The sequence below is a fragment of the Mustelus asterias genome, chromosome 17, assembly GCF_964213995.1.
Source record: "Mustelus asterias chromosome 17, sMusAst1.hap1.1, whole genome shotgun sequence".
NCBI lineage: Eukaryota > Metazoa > Chordata > Chondrichthyes > Carcharhiniformes > Triakidae > Mustelus > Mustelus asterias.
This window is the reverse complement of record NC_135817.1, coordinates 46,983,752-47,001,393: the sequence shown is the minus strand read 5'-3', so window position 1 is coordinate 47,001,393 and position 17,642 is coordinate 46,983,752. Positions and strand designations below refer to the sequence as shown.

At 40.4% G+C, this 17,642-nt stretch overlaps 1 protein-coding gene across 3 annotated transcripts in view; it reads left to right on the top strand.

The window, feature by feature from the left end:
* Positions 1 to 17,642, top strand: part of LOC144506445 (X-linked retinitis pigmentosa GTPase regulator-like) — a 111,196-nt gene that overhangs the window by 67,903 nt on the left and 25,651 nt on the right. For all 3 annotated transcript variants that reach the window (XM_078232571.1, XM_078232570.1, XM_078232573.1), the window contains one exon: positions 15,639 to 15,773. In XM_078232571.1, the coding sequence (XP_078088697.1) occupies positions 15,639 to 15,773 (135 nt within the window). The remainder of the gene's footprint in view (positions 1 to 15,638; positions 15,774 to 17,642) is intronic.

Sequence of the window (17,642 nt, the reverse complement as noted above, 5' to 3'; positions counted from 1 at the left end):
AGACATTATTTTCTCTTCTGTGCAAGATAAAAGATGCCCTACTTCAGCAACTCTACAATTATGAACTAAAATCAGTTTATCACACTTAACACCAGCCCACTGCAGTTATAACCAGTCTTGTTGGATCTCGGACCATCTTGTTAAAAGCTTTGTGGGGATTCCAAAGGGTGGCGAGGGACAGAGAAATAACTGTGTATGGTATTTCTCTTTTCTGTATTTTTACATTTCACCTAGACAGAAAACTATTTGAAAGAAGAAAAAATAGTATTATCCTGTTACGCGAGAACGGAGATTAGTGTCAAGATACGAAAATAGAAGTCAGAAATAACATTGTAGCCCTGGGTTTGCATATTTCCCTCAGCATGCAAGGCTCTGTCCAACAGTCCTGGCATGTTGGATGAGTCTCTACAAACCTCAAAATGTCTTTCATGCAAAATGTATATTGCAGTTGCAACGGATTGACGCAAACACTTCATGGAACATCAGCAAAACCTGAATAAAAGAGGTAGGTGAGACTGACTGGTGATTTAAAAAGAAAAGTAATTGTTATCTGACAGAGAAGCAACTGAAATTACCCTTTTTGATCTAGGGTATGCTTTGTTAAATTTATATTATCAGTTGTTGTATTTGTACAGAAAAGAGAAAAGGTTGAATAAATACCCCAGTCTTTATGTGAAACCAACAGGATTGAGTCAGTTTTCCTTGGTGACCATGGAAGGAAAAAGACTGGAGGTTGTGTTTGGTCTCAAATAGAAGCTCCTGGTAATTTAATACAATAAAATATGCAGGAAATTAACTGATACTGTAATATATGTTGTATTTGTCGGTGCCTGAAGCAAATGGAGTTTCATTATCACAAATCACCCATAATATCAATCTTGTCACACACGAATAGTCTGCACCACTGTGGGATTTCAGCAGATTTATTTAGAAGATTTAAATTAAATGCATCAGTTTTTTTTTTCAAAAGCCTGCTCCAAAATCTTGGTGTATGAAGTACATAAATTACTACTTTTAGAAAAGTAAACTAAATCCCACAGAGAGCGGGAATGCCCTGCGGCAAGTTGTTTTAACATTAGCTGTAGATGATTCTGTGCAACTTCTGAAGCAGTTTGGAGATGAAATTCAACTTTGGCAGAGGCCCAAAATGGAGCAGTTTGTGAATTGGTTGCACATATAAACCCATCCGATTTTCTTTCCCATTCCAGTGCTATCATTTTGCTGATCGTGACCACAACAGGAGCAAAACTCTAATCCGGTATAACCAAGTTTGATGGATAATCCATTTAGGCTGTTGTTTATTTAATCTGAAAATCTTCTGAAATTAACTGTTGATTATCTGCAGTTTCTCACCTTTCTTCCAAAGCGACCACACTCATATTTCCACCCTGCCTTTTCATATTTCACATAAATTCGACGCTTGCTGTCCACTTATAGACTCATCTGAAGTCATAAGAAGAAAGAATCATCAGTTCAAGACACTCTGAGCCATGGACAGAGTATTTTCTGAAGTGAATAAACATTGAGAATTGATTCAATAACACTGACTCCTTTTTGGTAACAAATGACAACTAAAATGTTGAAAACTTAATGACAAGGAAAGAATTGAAGCAGAAAATGACCAATTATGGTGATTTGTTACATTATGGTAACTGATTAGTTTACTAAAGATATTGGGAAGAAATTTCTTCAATCTGATTTATGGCAAACTTCCAGTAAATTTGCTTCCATTTTTACACTTGTCGATTTTGTATGAAGCCATCAGATGATCAATGATGCACATTGAGCACGTGTTTAAGAAAAAAAGCATTTATGGAGGCTCTTCTGATGTCATAGAAAATATTCAAATATGTAGAAAATATTGTGCAGGTCTCAATTTTTTAAATCTCCAGGAAACATTTCTGGTAAACAGCATAAACTTTGTGACTTTAGATTCTACTGTACCTCAAATTCTAGTAAATTTACACTTGTTCAAAACTGGTTTAAATTTCACCTTCTCTGGTCATTTGCATGGTGTGGAACTGTGTTAATGAGCCACAGTAAGAAGTTTAACAACACCAGGTGTTAACCAGGTGTTGATCAGTTACAACCTCTATATGCTTGTCTAATTATAAAGATTAATTACTAATGATGTATGCCTGCATGGCTACACCGTCCAAACATCCATACCTGCTGTTATGGTTATCACCTTGTCGTTATCAGAGTTCCCATCCTCTTGTTCCTCGTTCACTTAATGAGCCACGTCAGACTTCAGTGCAAATTATTGAAGAAATGTTTTGATGTAAATACAGCTTCAGTCATTACACACAAATTTCACTGACAAGAAAAGCAGAGCAAATTCACTCTTGCACTGCACTGAAAATTTCCAGAATTTATGGACCATTCGTCATTTTCTAATGTAAGTTAGAATCTCCTGGAGGGTTTTAATAAAAGGTTGCTGCACATATAATCTAGTGGAATATTAGAGAATTAAACAAATAGAATCAAGCTTTTTTATTGGCTTGACAATCAGTCTGGGTGAGATTCTCTAGTCTCCCCACAATGTTTTACTTGGCAGCAGGAGGCGGGTGCACTGTTCACCAGTGGCAGGATCCTTGGTCCTGCCGCTGTCCATGGGAATTGCCATTAAGCCACCCCATGCTGCCAGGAATCCCAGGGGGTGCTCCACCGACAGGATCAGAGAATCCTGCCAGATACGGAACTTCGCTGCTATCCAGCAAACTCATAGTTCGTTTTCCAAGAGAGACCAAACAAAGCTTCAGAGTTTTAAATTAGCTTTTATCCAAGCTATGGCAAGGAAGTCTGCTGTCCATGAGGTGGTGTACAGACTTTCTAAGTGATACGTGGCATGAGCAATTATACATTTGGTTAGTTTACAAGTAATTTGCATATACTAATACAAGTATATATTTGTTCTGAAGTCATTGATATCCAATTACAACTAATCGTTTTGATTACTTCATTTATGTCAGGTGAATATAATTAACCAGTTACAGCCTCTATATGCTTGTCTAATTATAAAGATTAATTACTAATGATGTATGCCTACATGGCTACACCATCCAAACATCCATACCTGCTGTTATGGTTATCACCTTGTCGTTATCAGAGTTCCCATCCTCTTGTCCCTCGTTCAACTTGTTTGTGCTGCCCATCTGTAAGTGTGGGAACTGCACTGAAATGACTTCACAGCTTCCCAGGGAACTGTGCTGTCCTCAACTCTGTTGCACTCAGTGATTTTAACCCCTTCACCACTGGCATGAACACCTGGAGAATTCCAGCCTCTCTGTCAGGCCATATGAATAAATGGGCAGGAATTTCAGGAGCGTCGAACTTGGTTCAGTATTAGGTCATGTTTATGATCAGAGTTCTATGATGCATTGTCTACGTAGACAATAGGAGTGTAGATTCCTTAAACGGGACATTTTGGAAAATTGTTATAGAAACCATGATTTATACTGAAAATTACTTCATTTATTGAGTAGGTTGAAAGCGCAGAATAAGTCTAAAAAGACTGACAACAGCATTTTAAGTGAACTAAACAGCAGCTCTTAAGATGGCCCAACATTCGCATAACTTCACCTCGCAAAATGCAAAGCCATGTAAATGAACCATTCACAGACATGCAGACATAAATTGCTGTTCGGGTAGGTGCAAACGTTAACTCGGTTTCTCGCTCCACAGATCTGCAGAATTGTTCCAGCTTTTTCTGTTTTTAGTATTGCAGTCCCTTTCTCTCCCTTCAGCTGTTCTGCAAGCCCATGCCCTGCCTGTATCTGACCATCCAAATACTCGGGCAGCATCTTCATTGCAATCTGCTCAGTTTTTCTAGCATTTTCTGTTTCTATCTTCGTTGTAAGTCAAACAGCTGCTGACTCCAGAGGAAAAGATAGATTGTCCATCAAGTCTTTAAATCGTCTTGATATAGAATTCAGAAAAAAAGCACCAAACATGGCCTGAAACCATTCAACACATCAATTTACTGGATTCGTACATGATTACCTTTCTTTCGATACTCTTAAACAATTTAACCCACCCTCCCTCCTTTGTAACATACTTCTGTGTCGGTGTGTGTGTGTCTGTCTGTGTGTGTGTGTCTGTATGTGTGTGTGTCTGTCTGTCTGTGTGTGTCTGTCTGTCTGTGTGTGTCTGTCTGTCTGTGTGTGTCTGTCTGTGTGTGTCTGTCTGTGTGTGTCTGTCTGTCTGTGTCTGTCTGTCTGTGTGTGTCTGTCTGTGTGTGTCTGTCTGTGTGTGTCTGTCTGTGTGTGTCTGTCTGTGTGTGTCTGTCTGTGTGTGTGTCTGTCTGTGTGTGTCTGTCTGTGTGTGTCTGTGTGTGTGTCTGTCTGTGTGTGTCTGTCTGTGTGTCTGTCTGTGTGTCTGTGTGTCTGTCTGTGTGTCTGTCTGTGTGTGTCTGTGTGTCTGTGTCTGTGTGTGTCTGTCTGTGTGTGTCTGTCTGTGTGTGTCTGTCTGTGTGTGTCTGTCTGTGTGTGTCTGTCTGTGTGTGTCTGTCTGTGTGTGTCTGTCTGTATGTGTGTCTGTCTGTGTGTGTGTGTCAATCTGTCTGTCTGTCATGTATGAGTGGGAGTGTTTATATGAACATACGAAATAAGAGCAGAGGTAAGCTTTTTGGCTCCTCAAACCTGCTCCACCATTCAATAAAATCATGTTGACATGTTTGAGTTTCAAGTTCTACATTCCCATCTATCCCCAATAACCTTTGCTTCCCTTGCTCAATGAGAATCTGTCCATTCAGTGACCCCGCTTCCATTTGCTTACTGAGGCAGAGAGTTCCAAAGTCACACAACCTTGCGAGAGAAAACATTTATCCTCATCTCTATCGTATGAGGACGAATCCTAATGTTAAAATGAAGCCCTCCCTTGTTCTATACTCATCGACAAGAGGAAACATCCTTTCCATGTCCACCATGTTAAGACGATTCAGGATCTTATATACTTCAATCTAGTCACCCCTCATTCTTCTAAATCCCAATGGAAACAAGCCTGATCTGTCCAACCTATCTTCATAAGACAACCTCTGACGAAGGGTCATCTAGACTCGAAATGTTGGCTCTATTCTCTTCCGACAGATGCTGTCAGACCTGCTGAGACTTTCCAGCATTTTCTGTTTTTGTTTCACATTCCAGCATCTGCAGTATTTTGCTTTAAATTCATAAGACAACCTGTTCATTCCAGGTATCGATCCAGTAAACTTCTCCTGAACCGCCTCCAATGTTTTTATAATGTTTAGGTGTATAGGTGTAAAGTACATTAAATACTATTTCCTTTTCTTTTAAAGCATACAAGAAAACCTGTCTGTGTGCATCTTTTACAGTCACAGCACTTAAACATTTAAACACTCACTGAATTGGAAAGCAAATTCTTTTTAAAACACTAGTTTCAGTCAACCGAGAGATGGAAGGAGAGGGGAGCCATTTTGCCACTCCTCACCTGGCCACAACAATATCTTAAATTTGTATTAATCTGTTTCTCTCTTTAATGTCCACCACCCTCCGAAGTCCCTCGCAACTTCATCAATGTCCCTTCTCTCATCTCACCACTTATTCTTTGTAACAAACTTCTCCTTTCTCTTGTGATTTGAGACGTCACCTAAGTTTTCTTTGCTCCCTCTATTCCAATTTCTCTGCTCCTGGCCTCATGCACAGTTAAGCTATTGACTTTATTACTGCACAAGCTCTTAATATCCCTGTTTTGAATGCTGAAAAGGCCATCTATGATCACTTGCTGATCATCTGTAGCTTCATGCCACATTTACATGCAAGCTCACCTTTCTCCCCTCCAACGTTACCTTTTGTCCATTGGAAAAACCTGTCCTCATGCTAGACAGGGACAACATTTTCCATTAACTGATAGTAGAAGGACTAGAGGTCACAGTTTTAGGATTCCGGGCAAGAGGTGCTAGGGGAATGTAAGGAAGAACTTTTTTTATGCAGCAAATGGTAATGACCTGGAACTTGTTGCCTACAAAGGTGGTAGAAGTGGAAAAAATCAGTCACTTAAAAAAAGAAATCAGATGGGCACTTGAAGGAAATAAACTTGCAAATCATGGGGATCGAGCACAGGACTGGATTGCTGTGCAGGGAACTGGCTCTGTCCAGCTGTACCAGAACTCCATTGCTATCACCTTTTACTATCACCATACAATCTTTCAGATCCCACCCCGTAGCTTTTAAGCCTGAGCTTTATCAGCTTGAGTGCCCTGCGGCTCTTCAACTGGATGAGGCAGTTTCTTCACCAGCTCTGGGCTTTGTAGGAACCTGTCAAGTCTGCTTTCAAATTTGGAAAGGTGGGTTTGGAAAGCCAGACCTCCTGCCCACACTGCAGGGGTGCAAGCTTCATTTGTTTTACATTTGGACAAGGTAGTTTTCTTACCAATTACCAAGTATCTGTTTGGGTACTTTCCTGGCATCCCTCTTCTAAAATTGAAAAGAATGTTTCGGACAGCCAGACCCTCTGCTTGCTTTGTTTTTATGGTGCACGCCAACCGTTACCATTGCTGTTGAACTAACTTTATTGATAGCACATTTTCCTAACATGAACACACGTGATGTTTTTCTGGGCTGCAGTATGCTTCGAATTTTTCCATTATTTCTTTCAAGTAATTTCTCATCACTTTCAAACAAGAATGTGTTATAGACTTATAGGGCTGGGAGACTTATCTGTGTATCTTTCTTATCACTACTCATCACTGAGAGGTACAGTTCAAATCGCTGCTGGAATCTTCTCCAGTTTTCAGCAAGATTGCTGTCCAGACTGAGCTCTGTCAGTGGTTTCAGAACCTTGTTGTGTTTGGTTTATTTCTGACACCACGTCTTGTTTTTATGATGCTCGCCAACTGACACTATTGCTGTTGAACTAATGTTATTGATAACACATTTTCCTAATGTGAACACACATCTGCAATGCTTCTGAAGCCTTATCTCGACCATCTCTAACATGTGCTATTTGACTTTCAACCAGGTCAGGTGACTCCGCATATAGTACAGAGTGTATCGTATGGCATCTAATGCAGGAGTCCACAACTACAATCAGCTGTTATTATGATACTGCTCATCATTTTCTTTTTTAAATAAATTTACTGGCCGGATCTGGGGACTTTTAGTGTCCCTGTTTATCCCTTGGAGGAAGGATTGTGATAGCCCCTCATTGGTTGCATCTCCTTTAGCATTTGCCAACCCAGCCTTTTTACTTCCCCCTGGCTTCTCAACTTAGTATGACCTACCCGTTTTGGATACCTAGGAGTTAACTGCAACACTTGTCCTATCCTTTGGGTGGTAGCAAGTTTGAACTTGCTCACAGTGTAATAGCTTTCCCAATATAGTTACTGTAGGGGTGGGTCAGCCCCTCTTTGGTCCCATGTCCTGTGGGACATCCTGGCTCATATGGGACTGGCTAGCTTCTACTGCTGCACATGTGGCTCTTTGACAATGTGAAGCAGGTCCCTCTCTATTGGTTTTGTTGCCTGGGAATGGCACGGTTCCCTGTCTAATTTAGCAAAGATGATTGCCAATTCGATCTCCAGCTCACTCCCTTCATCTCTTTGGAAACCCACTTTCCCGATCCCTTAGAATTTTACTGGCCTAATCTGATAAAGCCTTTTTAAATTCAGGCAGCTTTCCTTGAGCCACCCTTTCCCTGATGGGTTCTTTTACCCCCTGCAGGGCCTCTGAACTTTTTCCAGCTGTTTGCCGTACTTCAGAGCTTTGCTGATCTCGTTTGGGTTGCTCAGCCTTTCAGGAGTACGCTGGCATCTCGCGGCCCAGTGCTTCGGACCTCACTAAGTCATTTCCCCTTGATATAGCTAATTCTCTCTGTTTCATTTCCATCTCCTTTTGGAACTCCCTCGCTGCTTCTTGAGCTTTTAATTCCACCTCTAGCATCTTTTGCTGGTGAGTTCATTCTCTCTCTCGTTCTCTCTTTCTCTAGTTTCTTCCTGTCCAGCTCTAATAGCAGTTTAGCTAATAGCTAGGGTAATCATCTTGAATACAATCAGTTTTTGGTTCTGATTCTTCTAACTCTGTTCCGGATAGGGACTGAGGCCTTAATTCTCCAGAAGTACCTGGAGTACCTCAGGCTTTTTGGCCTCGGGAGAAAACTTTACCCCATCTTTTCCAGGCTAGAAATTTCAATTGTTGCCGACTTAGGGAGGCTAAGGTTCCACTAGTTAGTGCTTTCTTTTCCATACCCATCTTCGACGTATGTTGTTCTAATGTAAGATTAAAAGAATTTGCTGCAGTATGTGTATTTGTTTTGTAGATATTTTCAGCCACTGATTGGTTTCCTTTGGCATCCAATTCAGGCCTGTTTTGGAATTTGGGCTCTGGTCAGCTTTTTGTACACTTTGGTCAAATTCTGGCTCATACAAATGGATGGATTCCAGGCAAAACCCACAAATTCTGTTACGGACACGAGAGCAAAGTGAATTGAATTATTATTACTGTTCCCCTCTTCTGCCCGTGACAGCAATAGTTTTAATTTCTAATTTAATTTGTTTTCCTAAGTATCCTTTCCCTTGTTGAAATGGACAATCAAGACAGGGCCGCTCTGACAAAGTGTCATCTAGACACGAAACGTTGGCTCTATTCTCTCCCCACAGATGCTGTCAGATCTGCTGAGATTTTCCAACATTTTCTGTTTTTGTTGCATGAAATAAATGTGCAGGGTCATAGGGGAAAGGCACTAAGTCATAATGCTCATTCGGAGAGTTGGTGCAGACACAATTGGCCACATGGCCTCCCTCTGTCCCGTAATAGTTGTGAGATTCTGGGCCATGGTGTGTTTCCCAAACCCCGGTTTAGAAGGTTCAATGTTAATTCTTTAAGGTACAACAAAACTAGGATTTATTAACACACTCAAAACCCAAGGAATGCATCGTGACAAACATTCATACTCATGAGCATCATGACAGAAAAATAAAGGGAAAGCAGTTACAAACTGCGAGTTACTTAAAGAAATCAAAAAGTATTGGCATTATTTCATGTGGGTAGAATCCATTAAGATGTCCAATGAAGGTTCTTTTAGGTGGCTTTGTGGTCTTTGTCCTGGGAACTCAGTTGAGGGGGTTGAAGATGCAGCAGACTATTCTTGTATTCTGGGAATTGATTCACTGTAGGTGATTCTGTCTGGAGATCTGAATTTAAAAGAAATGAAGTTCAGAGGCAGGCTGCTAGCCTGGAGTCCAGTTTTCACTTCTGAGGTTAAATTGCAGCTGAAGACAGAATTCAAAGGCTGTGTAATTAAAGCAATTCAAATAGCTCAACTCTTATTCTTGTGACAGGGTGGTTTCAGGTCGAACCGTTCAACTAACGATGTACTTTAAGGACCCTCATTAAAAACATTTCTCTCCATGACAAGATTATATTTCATAAGTGCTTCATTTGCTGTAGACAGCTTTGGGACATCCTGAAGTTGTGAAAGGAGTCAAATAAATAAGCGTTTAAAACTGATTTAATCTCACTTTCTTCCTATGTGGCCATCTTGTTTAGTTTGACTTTTAAATGTCTCAATTTAGCACATCTTCAGCAGTGGCTCTCCTCTCAAACTTCCATGCTTATTTCTGGTATGCCTCACAGTTTCATCCTTAATCATCTCCTATTCTTCATTGACATGCCTCTGTGTGGTGAAATCATTTATAAATGTGGGGTCAGCTTCTTTATACACAATGATGACACTCTGCCTCCCTAATACCATCCTCAAATTTGTGAACGTCACTGCACCGTCTTGATCCTTGACTGATAGCATATAAGAACATAAGAAATAGGAGCAGGAGTAGGCCATCTAGCCCCTCGAGCCTGCCCCGCCATTCAATAAGATCATGGCTGATCTGAAGTGAATCAGTTCCACTTACCCGCCTGCTCCCCATAACCCTTAATTCCCCTACCGATCAGAAATCCATCTATCCGCGACTTAAACATATTCAACAAGGTAGCCTCCACCATTTCAGTGGGCAGAGATTCACCACCCTCTGAGAGAAGAAGTTCCTCCTCAACTCTGTCCTAAACTGACCCCCCTTTATTTTCAGGCTGTGCCCTCTAGTTCTGGTTTCCTTTCTAAGTGGAAAGAATCTCTCCACTTCTACCCTATCCAGCCCCTTCATTATCTTACATGCCTCTATAAGATCATCCCTCAGCCTTCTAAACTCCAACGAGTACAAACCTAATCTGCTCAATCTCTCCTCATAATCTACACCCCTCATCTCTGGTATCAACCTGGTGAACCTTCTCTGCACTCCCTCCAAGGCCAATATATCCTTTAGCAAGTAAGGGGACCAAATCTGCACACAGTATTCCAGCTGCAGCCTCACCAATGCCTTGTACGGATGCAGCAAGACTTCTCTGCTTTTATATTCTATCCCCCTCGCGATAAATGCCAAGATCCCATTTGCCTTCTTGATCACCTGTTGTACTTGCAGACTGAGTTTTTGCGACTCATGCCCAAGGACCCCCAGGTCCCTTTGCACAGTAGCATGTTGTAATTTTTTTCCATTTAAATAATAATCCAATTTGCTATTATTTCTTCCAAAGTGAATAACCTCACATTTGCCAATGTTATACTCCATCTGCCAGATCCTCGCCCACTCACAGCCTATTCAAATTTCTCTGCAGACCTTCCGCTTCCTCCACGCAATTCACTTTCCCACTTATCTTCGTGTCGTCACCAAACTTTGTTACCCTACACTCAGTCCCCTCCTCCAGATCATCTATGTAAATAGTAAACAGTTGAGGCCCCAGTACCGATCCCTGCAGCACGCCACTAGTCACCATCTGCCAACCAGAAAAGCACCCATTTATTCCAACTCTCTGCTTCCTGTCGGATAGCCAATCCCCAATCCACACTAACACCCTACCCCCAACTCCGTGTGCCCCAATCCTCTGCAGCAACCTTTTGTGAGGCACCTTATCGAATGCCTTTTGGAAATCCAAAAACCCCACATCTACCGGTTCCCCTCCGTCAACCACACTAGTCACATCTTCATAAAAATCCAGTAAGTTCGTCAAACACGACTTTCCTCTCATGAATCCATGCTGCGTCTGCTTGGTCAAACCATTCTTATCCAGATGGCCTGCTATTTCTTCTTTAATGATGGATTCCAGCATTTTCCCAACTACAGACGTTAAGCTAACTGGCCTGTAGTTACCCGCCTTTTGTCTACTTCCTTTTTTAAACAGCGGCGTAACAGTAGCCATTTTCCAATCAGCTGGCACTACCCCAGAGTCCAAGTGAATTTTGATAAATAACCACTAACACATCCGCTATTACCTCTGACATTTCTTTCAGTACCCTGGGATGCATTCCATCCGGGCCCGGGGACTTGTCCACCTTCAGCCCTGTTAGTCTACCAAGCACTGCCTCTCTAGTAACAATAATTGTATTGAGTACCTCTCCTACCAACACTCGATCGTTAATATTCGATAAACTATTTGTGTCTTCCACCGTGAAGACCGACACAAAAAACCTATTTAAAGTCTCAGCCATTTCCTCGTTTTCCACTATTAAATCCCCCCATTTGTCCTCCAAGGGTCCAACATTCACTCTAGCCACTCTATTCCTTTTCATATTTGTAAAAACTTTTACTATTATTTTTTATGTTTAGAGCTAGTTTAGTTTCATAATCTATCTTTCCTTTCTTTATCGCTTTCTTAGTCATTCTTTGTTGTTTTTTAAAGTTTTCCCAATCTTCTAAGTCTCCACTATTTTTGGCCACTCTGTACGCATCGGTTTTTAATTTAATACTCTCCTTTATTTCCTTCGTTATCCACAGCTGGCTATCCCTAGTCAATGAGTCAGAATGAGTCTATATAGTCAATGAGTCAGAATTTTCTTAACACCACTTAGACTCTTTCTTATTCAGGACTGAATATCAGGTTGTGAAAGAATAAAAGCAAAAGGAAGATATTTGGGAAGAATTCGGTAAGTCCTGTCAGGCAGATACAAGCTAGTACATTTTTTAAAAAATCCTCCAATTTTGTCATTGACTTTCTGAAGGCACAGACACATACAGGGATTTATTTTTATGAGTGCTATCTGCCAGCAAATGCCTCCAGTGTCAACGGGCATTTAATAACGGGGGCATCATAACCAACATTCCCCTCTAACTTTTTTTGTGACATGTGGCCTGTTCATTTAAGCAGATTAAGCCCTTTAAAAAAGTTTTGTGTGATATGTTAAAGGGGCTGACTTGTGCTTGGCCTGCACTTGAACTCCTGGGATACTTTGTGGCCATGCAGCTAAGAGGGAACATTGATGGCAACCAAACCCAATCATGTCCTCACCACCCATCCTGGCACCAGCCAGAAAATGTTTCCCCCATCTCTTTCCGAATCGAAGAGGCATAGGCATCGAGACACTATAGGTGCCATTTTGGTTGAAAAATAGTATGTGTACCATGTGCATGCATTTTTCACAGTAGGTGTAGACTGGGCATTAGGAGCATTCACTAGAAGTATGCAGAGTAGACAGATGTGATGTCAGACAGTGTGTAATGCTGAATTGATGATGGTGCAATTTTTGATCTTGACACTCCAGCTACTGCCTTCCCTTAACCTTGCACAGCTGAATGTTTTAAGCAGCAAGAAGAGACCCCTATTTTAATGGGATTATCAACTACTTTCCAGTTAATTGCTGATTGACTTCTGCTGGCTCTGTCGGAGTTTGTTACAGATGCTGTGAGTTCTCTATTGCTATTTTAAGTTGAAGTCTGCAGGTAGTGGTATAGCATGCAGTGATGGGCCCTGAAATTACCATCCATCTTGGTTGCAGCACGACAGGGAGATTGAGCAGAGGCAACATAGAGGACAAGCTACTTGCAGAGGGGGGAGGAGTGGGAGAATAACACTCAGCAGGGAGGCCCTATTCACCCAGTGTGTTTAGGGAGAATGTTTCATTTCAAGTTAACTGAGGAAACAGTGCGTGTGACATCCCTGTTTTATGAAGGAAGTGCTCATTGAAAACAAGTCATCAATTTCAGGCAGCCTTAGCGGATGGTGCTGACAATGGCTGTGAAAGCCACCATGCACTTCTTCATATCGGGACCCTTGTATGTTGGAGCAGGTGACATTGCAAACGTCTTCCAGTTTGCCATCCACTATTATATAAAGGAGGTGAATGACAATCTTTGTAAGGAGAGGGGAGTACACAGCGTTCTCTCTGGCCAGAGAGAAGAGGATGCTGCATGCATATGATCTTGTCATGATAGCAGGCTTCTCCATTGTGCAGGGTGCCACTGACTGCACATATGTTGCTTTGCTGAAAATGAGACAGTGCTGCAAAGCATTTCGTCATGCACTCAACAGGGTAATTTTACAAGAATAACAAATCTCAAAGGTAACAATTTATACTGCATGAAATGTCTATATATATTGTACACAAATATCTTCATGGCAATGGTTCTATTAACCAGAGTCTGCTTGCCAACCAATTAGCAGCCTCATCTAAAGCAGTATAAATTGTTGTCCTCTAAAGTATGTAAAGTGTCAGTATCCGAGCTGGTGGTTATGAGTGTGAGATCAAGGGCAATGTTTCATCATCATCAGTCATTCTTGCTCTTGCACTCAGACACCACTGCCTGGCCAGGTTCTTCAGTATTTGGAAGGGGCAAGACACGAGTGGCATTGTAATTAGGGAAAGTGGGAAAATGAAGAGGTGCATGCTTACACAATCTGCAATTCTCTGAGTGGCTGAGGCGAGTAGTTCCTTTGTAAAGATGTAGTGTCTGAAGATATATTCACTGACCTTGACCACTCCTGTAAGATCATTGAACTTTTTTCAGCATTGCATCCATGTCTTCGGAGCTACTCTGCTGGCATTGACTGTGACAGCTATCTACTCGCACTAGTTCTGTGGCGAGTGGAACGGGAAAATTCACCCTGTTCAGTAGTAAAAGCCACTACAAAGCAATTTAATAAAAGTGGATCATTCAAATTGGTAAAAGAGCATTGTATGTTATTCATTGAAGGTATTGTATCTGGTTTTGCAATGTTTTCACATATATTAAATGTTTATAATATTGATATTTTTACGGGACGCTTACCAGCCACAATAAAACCCCACAAAGAATAAATGAAATTTGCATAAATGTTTCTCATAATAAAATATCGTGGTTTGATATTGCCACTGCATGCTATATCAAAAGATAAACTTTAACCTAATTAACTTCAGTTTTGGGGGGAAAGGGTTAGATTCAAACTTTATAAAGCAGAACTGAACTATCTTAAAGGAGTTATTGTATAGATTTTATTAATCTTGGCATGTCATGTGGATAGACCCATTGAAGAAACAGGGCATTATTAAACAGTGGACTTTGATTGGAAAAAGGCCAGCCTCACACTGAGAAGGCCCTTGTGAGATTGAATTGCTTTCCAGTTTAGCTGTTTGAGACAGAATATTTGTGGTAGCATAACATGTAGAGTAAAAAAGCTCAGCGAGGACATGTTTGAGGTGATGTAGAGGTTTTGAGAATTTGTTTCCCTGTCTGGGAGTTGTATCTATTATAATAATTCCTGCTACTAAATTTGAAAACATTCTTATTTTGGAAGCAAAGACCAGTTTGAGGTGTGGCAGTGGTTGTTGTCTTTAAGATAAAAATTGCAATTTTAAAATTTGATTTACCAACCAAAAGACTATAATCCAGAAATCTCCTCTTCCCATCCCTGCCACTTACAATTCCCCAATAATTTTTATTGGATTCTTAAAGAATTAGGCATGAAGAGCTAACTTGATATGGTGACATAAAATCTAATTGCAGAAATAGAAACATTTAATATTGGGTAAGCATAAATGTTTTATTTTAATAGAAGTATATTGTCAACAGTAAGTTGCAGGAACTGGAAATCGATTTGAGTATCGTTGAAATTAATCTTTAAAAGATTTTTGGCGTGGCAATATTTTTGCAAAGTCTAAAAAAACCATGATAGACAATATATATATATATAAACAAAATGTTCAGAGGGTAAATACTTGATTGAAAATCTGATACAAGTGAAATTGTTTCTGTTTGTTAACAGTGCAGACATAGTTTATTTATGCCCACATGTAATGACACTGAAGGGAAAAGTGCAACCTATGTGTAAAATATATAAAGCTACAGTAATTCCACAGCAACCAATGTCTGCCATATTCAATGTGTAATTGGTAAACTGGCAGCAAGGAGAAATGGCAATAGGGTCCTGGGTGTTTGTGCTTCAACATATACACAGAGCTTTGCTTTATTACCAGCAGCTATTTTTTTTAAACTTGGAGAGCAGAGAGTCCACTTTCTGTCAACATAAAAAAATCCACATTTTTAAAAGTTCATTGCAGCGCCTCATGTTTACATAGGACTGAATATATACAATACACTCAAAGTGGTGGGAGATATTTCTCACAACGCTTCATATAACATTTTGCTTTAGTGTGTGTGTCATATCAGGACTTTGCCAGTGAATTACATTATCATTCTTTAGACCATATTACCAGAATAAGGCACTATATAAATATTAGCACATACTATTACTATAATTTACTTAAAAATATTGTTCAAAAATTAGCCCCAACATATACACTCAGCTTTCTTTCTCTTGTGGTTTCCTTTAATGGGAGTATCGAGTACATTGGAATCAATTGATTTTTTTTTAATGTTCCAGAAGGAAATTCTACAAGATGAAGAGGTTGAAGATCAGAGCAATGCGGAGGAGGATAATGAAGAAGTGAATGAGAATGTAGATGAAGTGGATTATGGTGGAACAATAGCAAAAGAAGAAGAATATATTAATAAGAGAGTGAGTGACATAACTGGACAGGTTGAATATCTTGTGTTGTTACCCCAATTTTCAAACTTGTTATAATCCAGCTCAGAAACTCCAAGATATTTTATGAATTCAGCCTAGACTATAAGTTTTGCACTTTGAATTTGGCATGGGTAAGCATAAGATGCTTCACTCCAGATATGATTCAAATGACCCACTAGGGAGCTTTTATCAAACCAAGTTTATTTAAGAATACAGTTAACATATAATAAGACAATTAGCAATAACATCTACCAATTACAAACAAGAAAAAAAAACAACCATGATGTTGTATAAACCTAAACAGCTCAATGTACTGTTCTAACACAACATTCTTAACAACATATACCCACCTGATTTCAGTTTACCACAGAAAATATGTATCCTCTTGTGATTTTCCAATTCTGTAACACGTACTATGAATTATTCCCTTGGAAGGAAAATTGAAACTCTGACTCCGCCATTCTGGAACTTCCACCACATCGAGGTAGAGATAGTACCACAGTTTGCCTCTAGCTAGCAAACCACCAAGAGTAAAACTTTCACTCCAGAAAAGTAAAAAATACTGCTTCAATCTAATCAGCAGAATTTCTAATACCAGGGAGAGAGACACAAACATTGCATCCAGCTTGGAGTCCAAACACCTTCCAACTAGTCAGCAGCCAAAACTGAAAGAACTCTCATGAGAAAAAAAAGTTCCACCTGACCTGTCAATCATTCTTTGTCCCAACAATTCAAAAGGGTCATAACACCCAGAAACTCCAGGAGAGTGCATTAGGCCCAAATTAAAAATAAACAAAAAGCCTATTATATGACTGACAACAATAAAAGGACATCGACTCAGATAAGTCGGCAACAAGCACAAAAGGCCCTCGTAAAAGAACTGTAGAGAAACATGATTAAAGTACATCTCTTAAAGGCACAGTAATGTCACAAACTGCTAGTTGGCTCAGGGAAGCTCCTGTTACCCTAGTGTGATTGGTTTTGTAAGTTTTCAGATCGTGCACTATTAAAGTTTTCAAAATATGGTAATTTGGAAGTTTAGGATGTGAAAATTGCTGAAAAGAGAGACATTTTGCTAAAGCTTTTCATGAATGTGTGTCACTTTTAGCACGTGCAAATGAGTCACGTTATGAGCATTATTACCTTAAATTGATTGTTAGTGCGATTAATAGCGCCGTTGCAATTGCTCAAATCCTGGTGACCAGTCACGGAGTTACATCTGACAATAGAGGTTTTGTTTTCAGTTTACAAGTGCAGGCTGGTTGAGTACAATCTGCACTCTGCCTATTAATAACAACCAAAGGAAGAGGTTGTTTGATTTGATCAGCCAGTCGCTGGGACGTACAACCGGCATCATGCCGGCACTGAAAGTCATACAAGAAGCTGCTGAATAGTATGGTAGATAGAATATCATTTTGGACTGAAGGCATAATACTGTTAGTGGAAAATGCCACTTGCTTAGCCACTGCATAGTACAGCATGAAACTCCCTGCTTAACCCGTTGTTCAAATTTTAAGATACTTTGCCTTTCCAAGGTAATTTGTGGTAGCAGCCATTTTTCAGGTCTGAAAGTAGTGGTCGATGGTCCATTTGTGAATTTTATATTACATAGCAGCATGGTGGCACAGTGGTTATCACTGCTGCCTCACAGCGCCAGGGACCCGGGTTCAATTCCAGCATCGGCTGACTGTCTGTGGGGAGTTTGCACATTCTTCCCTGTCTGTGTGGGTTTCCTCCAGGTGCTCTAGTTTCCTCCCACAATCTAAAGATGTGCAGGTTAGGTGGATTGACCGTGCTAAAATTACCCCTTAGTGTCAGGGGGATTAGCAGGGTAAATACGTGAGGTTACAGGGATAGGAC